The 10,000-nt window shown below is 46.8% G+C and overlaps 1 protein-coding gene across 2 annotated transcripts in view; it reads right to left on the bottom strand.

Moving 5' to 3' along the window:
* LOC115121341 (retinoic acid receptor gamma-A-like) overlaps nucleotides 1–10,000 on the bottom strand; it is a 124,022-nt gene that overhangs the window by 86,795 nt on the left and 27,227 nt on the right. For both annotated transcript variants that reach the window (XM_065020853.1, XM_065020852.1), the window contains exon 2: nucleotides 5,076–5,445. In XM_065020853.1, the coding sequence (XP_064876925.1) occupies nucleotides 5,076–5,244 (169 nt within the window). In that variant the 5' untranslated portion in view covers nucleotides 5,245–5,445. The remainder of the gene's footprint in view (nucleotides 1–5,075; nucleotides 5,446–10,000) is intronic.

The raw sequence follows: 10,000 nt of genomic DNA on the forward strand, positions 1-10,000 counted from the left end.
AATCTGCATACAGTGTGTGCAAATGAAATAAGGAGGTAAGGCAATAAATAGGCCAATAGTGGCAAAGTAATTACAATATAGCAATTTAACCTGGAGTGACAGATGTACAGATGAGGATGTGCAAATATAAATACTGGTGTGCAAAAGAGCAGAAAAACAAAAACAAATATGAGGGATGAGGTAGGTAGTTGGTTGGATGGGCTATTCACAGATGGGCTGTGTACAGCTGCAGCGATCGGTAAGCTGCTCTGACAGCTGATGCTTAAAGTTAGTGAGGGAGATATAAGTCTCCAACGTCAGTGATTTTTTAAATTCGTTTCAGTCATTGGCAGCAGAGAACTGGAAGGAAAGGCGGCCAAAGGAGGTGTTGGCTTTGGGGATAACCAGTGAAATATACCTGCTGGAGCGCGTGCTACTGGTGGGTGTTGGTGACCAGTGAGCTAAGGCGGAGCTTTACCTAGCAACTCTGCCAGTGCCCTTAGGACTCTACCAGGGCCCATATGACTCTACCAGGGCCCATATGACTCTACCAGTGCCCATATGACTCTACCAGTGCCCTTAGGAGTCTACCAGGGCCCATATGACTCTACCAGTGCCCATATGACTCTACCAGTGCCCATATGACTCTACCAGTGGCCATATGACTCTACCAGGGCCCATATGACTCTACCAGTGCCCATATGACTCTACCAGTGCCCATATGACTCTACCAGTGCCCATATGACTCTACCAGTGCCCATATGACTCTACAAGTGCCCATATGACTCTACCAGGGCCCATATGACTCTACCAGCGCCCATATGACTCTACCAGTGCCCATATGACTCTACCAGGGCCCATATGACTCTACCAGTGCCCATATGACTCTACCAGCGCCCATATGACTCTACCAGTGCCCATATGACTCTACCAGTGCCCATATGACTCTACCAGTGCCCATATGACTCTACCAGCGCCCATATGACTCTACCAGTGCCCATATGACTCTACCAGGGCCCATATGACTCTACCAGTGCCCATATGACTCTACCAGTGCCCATATGACTCTACCAGCGCCCATATGACTCTACCAGTGCCCATATGACTCTACCAGTGCCCATATGACTCTACTAGTGCCCATATGACTCTACCAGTGCCCATAGGACTCTACCAGTGCCCATATGACTCTACCAGTGCCTATATGACTCTACCAGTGCCTATATGACTCTACCAGTGCTCATATGACTCTACCAGCGCCCATATGACTCTACCAGCGCCCATATGACTCTACCAGTGCCCACATGACTCTACCAGTGCCCATATGACTCTACCAGTGCCCATATGACTCTACCAGTGCCCATAGGGCACACCCACGAACCTGATACTACACTACAACCCCTCACCTCCACGGACCTGATACTACACTACAACCCCTCACCTCCACGGACCTGATACTACCCTACAACCCCTCACCCCCACGGACCTGATACTACCCTACAACCCCTCACCCCCACGGACCTGATACTACCCTACTACCCCTCACCTCCACGGACCTGATACTACCCTACTACCCCTCACCCCCACGGACCTGATACTACCCTACTACCCTACAACCCCTCACCTCCACGGACCTGATACTACCCTACTACCCCTCACCTCCATGGACCTGATACTACCCTACTACCCCTCACCCCCACGGACCTGATACTACACTACAACCCCTCACCCCCACGGACCTGATACTACCCTACTACCCCTCACCCCCACGGACCTGATACTACACTACAACCCCTCACCCCCACGGACCTGATACTACCCTACTACCCCTCACCCCACGGACCTGATACTACCCTACTACCTCTAACCCCCACAGACCTGATACTACCCTACTACCCCTCACCTCCACGGACCTGATACTACACTACTACCTCTCACCCCCACAGACCTGATACTACCCTACCACCCTACAACCCCTCACCTCCACGGACCTGATACTACACTACAACCCCTCACCCCCACGGACCTGATACTACACTACAACCCCTCACCCCCACGGACCTGATACTACCCTACAACCCCTCACCCCCACGGACCTGATACTACCCTACTACCCCTCACCCCCACGGACCAGATACTACACTACAACCCCTCACCCCCACGGACCTGATACTACACTACAAACCCTCACCCCCACGGACCTGATACTACCCTACAACCCCTCACCCCCACGGACCTGATACTACCCTACTACCCCTCACCCCCACGGACCTGATACTACACTACAACCCCTCACCCCCACGGACCTGATACTACACTACAACCCCTCACCTCCACGGACCTGATACTACCCTACTACCCCTCACCCCCACGGACCTGATACTACACTACAACCCTACAACCCCTCACCCCCACGGACCTGATACTACCCTACTACCCTCACCCCCACGGACCTGATACTACCCTACTACCCTCACCCCACGGACCTGATACTACCCTACAACCCTCACCTCCACAGACCTGATACTACCCTACTACCCTACAATCCCTCACCCCCACGGACCTGATACTACCCTACTACCCTACAACCCCTCACCCCACGGACCTGATACTACCCTACTACCCTACAACCCCTCACCCCACGGACCTGATACTACCCTACTACCCCTCACCCCCACGGACCTGATACTACACTACAACCCTCACCCCCACGGACCTGATACTACACTACAACCCCTCACCCCCACGGACCTGATACTACACTACTACCTCTCACCCCCACAGACCTGATACTTTCCTACTACCCCTCAACCCCACAGACCTGATACTACCCTACTACCCCCTCACCCCCACTGACCTGACACTACCCTACTACCCCTCACCCCCACAGACCTGATACTACCCTACTACCCCCTCACCCCCACTGACCTGACACTACCCTACTACCCCTCACCCCCACTGACCTGACACTACCCTACTACCCCTCACCCCCACAGACCTGATACTACCCTAGTACCATAGAGTAGGACATACTGAAAAGCATTTACACATACATACTGTGTTTGAATTCTTTCAGAGAGTCATGGAGTTGGAGGCTAATCAGATTAAATCATTTATGTAGATGAGGCAGGGTTTAACCTGGCAAAAACACGTCGGCTGGGAAGAAAGGTCATCGGGGAAAGGGTGCCGTTGATGTGCTGGGTCAGAGAGGAGCAAATATCACAATGTGTGCTACAATCTGGAGTGCTGCTTTTGTCCTGCAGAAATGCCAGATTGGTTCCTACAACACTGAGCGCCTTCTTTTGGTTTTAGATGACCTCCACCAACAACTGGTGCCAGAAGCAGAAAGGGAACAGTTGGGAGAAAACATGAGGACATTTGTGATTGCATGGGACAATGTAGCATTTCACCATCCACCAAACTTTACAGTTGGCACTATGCACTCGGGCAGGTAGCGTTCTCCTGGCATTCTCCTGGCATTCGCCTAACCCAGATTTGTCCGTTGGACTGCCAGACTGTGAAGCGTGACTCATCACTGCAGAGAACGTGTTTCCACTGCTCCAAGCCGACGCTTGGCATTGCGCATGGTGATCTTAGACTTGTGTGCGGCTGCTCGACCTTGGAAACCCATTTCAAGAAGCTCCTGACGAACAGTTATTGCGCTGACATTGCTTTCAGATGTAATTTGGAACTCGGTAGTGAGTGTTGCAACTGAGGACAGACCATTTTTATGCACTGCAAGCTTCAGCACTTGACGGTCCTGTTCTGTGATCTTGTGTGCCTACCACTACACAGATGAGACGTTGTTGCTCTTAGACGTTTCAACTTCACAATAACAGCACTTATAGTTGACCGGGGCAGCTCTAGCAGGGCAGACATTTGATGAAATGATTTGTTTGAAAGGTAGCATCATATGACGGTGCCACTTTAAAAGTTACTGAGCTCTTCGGTAAGGCAATTCTACTGCCAATGTTTGTCTATGGAGATTGCATGGCTGTGTCCTTTATTTCCCTGTTAGCAACGGGTATGGCTGAAATAGCCAAATCCACTCATTTGAAGGAGTGTCCACATACCTTTGCATATAACACGTAACTTATTGAGAACAGATTCTCTTTTCAAATAAAGATCTGACAACCATCTAATCCATGCAGGTATGAACAACAATTTAACCGTTTGTGACCTGTGACCCTTTGATACTGGTTTTTGTTTTAACACATGCCAGTATTTATCAATGAAGGAGATTTCGTTCATTGTGAGTGCACGAGAGTGGTGTGCTTCAAATTTCTACATGAAAGACAGACAGAGAGGTCTGTGTTTTCCTAGCAGGGTGGGTTCTTGGATTCCACCACACTAGGATATTACCTTAGGGGGCTCTCCTTAAAATCTCTCTCTCTGTTTCTCTCTCTCTCTCTCTCTAAATACCTTGAGGATAAAGTGGGCAGCAGCAGGGGGGGTAGTGATTGACATCTGAAAGGCTGGAGAGGTGCTCAGGCATGCTGTGCTGAGGAGAGGAAGGGAGAGAGAGAGGGAGAGAGAGGAGAAAGAGAGCGAGAGAGAGAGAATGCACACAGAGAGGTGGGGGGCTCGGTAGCTTTTACTCAGCTGTTGCCACCCACACCCATCACAATCCCCGACATACACGCCTTTCATCACCTCATGTGAAAAGGATATTGTTTTGTCTGTTATTTGAGACTTGTTTAATGGACGCCTGCTTTACTTTACTGACTCTCAGAGTTTGGAACCACGGCATCATCTAAAGCAGCATCCTAAAAAAACAAACCTGCAACAAATAATCAACACAATTTTATGGAACTGCTCCATTCGAGGGGGTTAAATGTGGAAGACACATTTCAGTTGAATGCATTCAGTTGTGCAACTGACTAGGTCTCCCCCTTTTTCTTTACATTCTTTATCTCATTGCCTCTCATATCAAACAGATGAATGCATGTTCAATTCAAAGTTAGCATTTTCTGTTTCAAAATGTAATAATGACACACACACTCATGCATGATTGGGTACACACACACACACACACACACACACACACACACACACACACACACACACACACACACACACACTTGAGTAACATCACTTACAGAGTGCAGCCATTTCTTTAGGGAGGTCTGTGCTGAACCTCCCAAACAGTCTGCTATTGGCCAGCAGGTCGAAGGGGGAGTGGTTCCGCATGGAGTTGAAGGCAAATGGGTAGACAGCTGGTGGAAACCCTGTCATGTGACCCACCTGCCGCTCCCTGTTGGTAGCCATGGTAACAGAGAGGAGAGGAGTACCCAGAAGGCCGGTGGTATCCCAGACAGACCCTCTGTCTCAGACCGTTGGGCTGGGGAATATCAGACACACACCACCTGGAAGACCCTGGAAAGTTCTTCCAGAGGCAGCCTATCAGGGCACTGGAGTGGATGAGGGGCACAGGTTCTGGTTGGCTCAGGAGAGTTCTGGTTGACGCATCTATCAGAAGACACACAAAAAGAGGAACATTGTTTTTCCAATCTACACAATGAAGAATAACTACTGTCACATTAAGTAATGATAAAATTTGGAGTGTTGTCCAAATGTCTTTATTTTCTACAAACACTGTTCACCTTACATCAACTCTGAGGATTGATATTTCTGGAACACTGAATTTCAGAGGGATGTGCAAACTACAACATAATGGTCAAAACAGGTATGGGGAGGGGTGGGGAGGGGTGGGGTGGAAGGGAAGAATGACATATCAACACAGAGAGATATGAGAAACTGTGAGAGTTGAAGAGTGGCATATCAACACAGAGAGATATGAGAAACTGTGAGAGTTGAAGAGTGGCATATCAACACACAGAGATATGAGAAACTGTGAGAGTTGAAGAGTGACATATCAACACAGAGAGATATGAGAAACTGTGAGAGTTGAAGAGTGACATATCAACACAGAGAGATATGAGAAACTGTGAGAGTTGAAGAGTGACATATCAACACAAGGAGATATGAGAAACTGTAAGTTGAAGAGTGACATATCAACACAGAGAGATATGAGAAACTGTGAGAGTTGAAGAGTGACATATCAACACACAGAGATATGAGAAACTGTGAGAGTTGAAGAGTGACATATGAACACAGAGATATGAGAAACTGTGAGAGTTGAAGAGTGAGTAGTAGAAGGAAGAGCAAAAAAACGTACTGAAGAGAATAAAATAAGTTAACTGGAGAGAAGATGGAGGGAGGGGGCACTTGTTTGTGCAGTTTTGAAAGTCTTCCATAATTTTGCAGTGATTCCAGGCTATGCCATATGATTTAAATCAGCACAACTCCACAATAAAGAGGCTCTCTGTTCATTCTGCCAACCCAGCACAGCAGCCTGCCTCTCTGCCTCACAGCTCTCTGCCTCTTTGCCTCACTGCTTCACAGCTCTCTGCCTCACTGCCTCACAGCTCTCTGTCTCACAGCTCTCTGCCTCACAGCTCTCTGTCTCACAGCTCTCTGCCTCACTGCCTCACAGCTCTCTGCCTCACAGCTCTCTGTCTCATAGCTCTCTGCCTCACTGCCTCACAGCTCTCTGTCTCACAGCTCTCTGCCTCACTGCCTCACAGCTCAGCCTCACAGCTCTCTGTCTCACAGCTCTCTGCCTCACTGCCTCACAGCTCAGCCTCACAGCTCTCTGTCTCACAGCTCTCTGCCTCACTGCCTCACAGCTCAGCCTCACAGCTCTCTGTCTCACAGCTCTCTGCCTCACAGCTCAGCCTCACAGCTCTCTGTCTCACAGCTCTCTGCCTCACAGCTCTCTGTCTCACAGCTCTCTGCCTCACTGCCTCACAGCTCTCTGCCTCACAGCTCTCTGTCTCATAGCTCTCTGCCTCACTGCCTCACAGCTCTCTGCCTCACAGCTCTCTGTCTCACAGCTCTCTGTCTCACAGCTCTCTGCCTCACTGCCTCACAGCTCAGCCTCACAGCTCTCTGCCTCACAGCTCTCTGTCTCACAGCTCTCTGTCTCACAGCTCTCTGCCTCACAGCTCAGCCTCACAGCTCAGCCTCAGCTCAGTGCACCCAGAGTCATTTTATGAGTGGTTGGTGTCAGATGCTTGTTTTTGAAACAGCACAGCCAAGGAATTCAGATAGAGCTGCTTTTTTTGGAACGGCTGTGATTTGTGAACCAGGGGTAAGCAGAGTCAAGACTGAGGAAAAATCTGGGTAATGAATACAGGGCAGAAACAAGAGGAAAACATTCATATCTGAGGCTGAACTGAGCAGAATGCAGTACAGACAGACAGACAGACAGACAGACAGACAGACAGACAGACAGACAGACAGACAGACAGACAGACAGACAGACAGACAGACAGACAGACAGACAGACAGACAGACAGACAGACAGACAGACAGATAGACAGAGAGAGAGAGAGAAAGAAATGTTTACTGTTCATTTTTATTGTTTATTTCACTTTTTTATATTATCTACTTAACTTGCTTTGGCAATGTTAACATATGTTTCCCATGCCAATAAAGTCCCTTGAATTGACTTGAATTGAATCGAGAGAGAGAGAGAGAGAGAGAGAGAGAGGGAGAGAGAGAGAGAGAGAGAGACAGATATATGTATACAGTATATATACACACTACCACTTAGAAATGTCCTTGTTTTCCATGAAAAAATATGTGAAATTAGTTGAAAAATGATATGAAATATAGTCAAGGTTAAAAAATAATGATTTCTAATTGAAATAATAATTGTGTCCTTCAAACTTTGCTTTCGTTAAAGAATCCTCCATTTGCAGGAATTACAGCCTTGCAGACCTTTGGCATACTAGTCAATGTCTTGAGGTAATCTGAAGAGATTTCACCCCATGCTTCCTGAAGCACCTCCCAGAAATTGGATTGGCTTGATGGGCACTTCTTATGTACCATACGGTCAAGCTGCTCCCACAACAGCTCAGTAGGGTTGAGATCCGGTGACTGTGCTGGCCACTCCATTATAGACAGAATACCAGCTGACTACTGCTTCTTCCCTAAATAGTTCTTGCATAGTTTGGAGCTGTGCTTTGGGTCATTGTCCTGCTGTAGGAGGAAATTGGCTCCAATTAAGCGCCGTCCACAGGGTATGGTATGGCGTTGCAAAATGGAGTGATATAGCGTTCCTTCTTCAAGATCCCTTTTACCCTGTACAAATCTCCCACTTTACCACCACCAAAGCACCCCCAGACCATCACATTGCCTCCACCATGCATGACAGAAGCACCCCCAGACCATCACATTGCCTCCACCATGCATGACAGAAGCATTCCTCCAGCATCTTTTTATTTTGTCTGCGTCTCACGAATGTTCTTTGTGATTGAAATGATTTTGGGCAACAGACATATCCGAACACTTCAAACCTAGATTTGTCTGTCCATAACACTTTTTTCCAATCTTCTTCTGTCTAGTGTCTGTGTTCTTTTTCCCATCTTAATCTTTTATTTTTATTGGCCAGTCTGAGATATGGCTTTTTCTTTGCAACTCTGCCTAGAAGGCCAGCATCCCAGAGTCAGCTTTTCACCATTGACGTTGAGACTGGTGTTTTGCGGGTACTATTTAATGAAGCTGACCGTTGAGGACTTGTGAGGGATCTGTTTATCAAACTTGACACTCTAATGTACTTGTCCTCTTGCTCAGTTGTGCACCGGGGCGTCCCACGCCTCTTTTTATTCTGGTTAGAGCCAGTTTGCGCTGTTCTGTGAAGGGAGTAGTACACAGTGTTGTACGAGATCTTCAGTTTCTTGGCAATTTCTTGCATGGAATGGCCTTAATTTCTCAGAAAAATAATAGACTGATGAGTTTCAGAAGAAAGGTCTTTGTTTCTGGCCATTTTGAGCCTGTAATCGAACCCACAAATGCTGATTCTCCAGACACTCAACTAGTCTAAAGAAGGCCAGTTTTATTGCTTCTTTAATCTGCACAAAAACAACAACAAAAATCCAACTACAATAGTCATTTACAACATTAACAATGTCTACACTGTATTTCTGATAAATTTGATGTTATTTTAATAGACAAAAAAATTGCTTTTCTTTTGGTCCTCTCACCAACAAAGATTCTCAAAATCTGCTAAAATATCCTCCGTGTACAATGTAGAACACCAAATAATGCATGCAGAGCAGAATTAGGCCGATACCCGCTAATGACCAAAATCCAGAGAAGAGAAGTTAAATTCTACAACCACCTAAAAGGAAGCGGTTCCCAAACCTCCCATAACAAAGCATCATCTACAGAGAGATGAACCTGGAGAAGAGTCCCCCTAAGCAAGCTCATCCTGGGGCTCTGTTCACAAACACAAACACACCCCACAGAGCCCCAGGACAGCAACACAATTAGACCCAACCAAATCATAAGAAAACAAAAAGATAATTATTTGACACATTGGAAAGAAGTAACAAAAAAACTGAGCAAACTCGAATGTTATTTGGCCCTAAAAAGAGAGTACACAGTGGCAGAATACCTGACCACTGTGACTGACCCAAACTTAAGGAAAGCTTTGACTATGTACAGACTCTTTGAGCATAGCCTTGCTATTGAGAAAGGCCGCTGTAGGCAGACTTGGCTCTCAAGAGAAGACAGGCTATGTGCACACTGCCCACAAAATGAGGTGGAAACTGAGCTGCACTTCCTAACTTCCTGCCAAATGTATGACCATATTAGAGACACATATTTCCCTCTGTACAGCACTTTGAGATATCAGCTGATGTACGAAGGGCTATATAAATACATTTGATTTGATTTGATTTGAGATTACACAGACACACAAATAATTTGAAAACAAACACAATTTTGATAAACTCCCATATCTACTGGGTGAAATACCATACCATGCCATCACATCAGCAAGATTTGTGACCTGTGAAGAACAAATACCATTGTAAATACAACCCATATTTATGTTTATTTATTTCCCTTTTGTACTTTAACCATTTGCACATTGTTACAACACTGCATATATACATGATATGACATTTGAAATGTCTTTATTCTTTTGTAACTTTGAAATGTTTTCTGTTTATTT

This window comes from Oncorhynchus nerka, linkage group LG7 (genome assembly GCF_034236695.1).
Source record: "Oncorhynchus nerka isolate Pitt River linkage group LG7, Oner_Uvic_2.0, whole genome shotgun sequence".
In the NCBI taxonomy this organism is placed as follows: Eukaryota; Metazoa; Chordata; class Actinopteri; order Salmoniformes; family Salmonidae; genus Oncorhynchus; species Oncorhynchus nerka.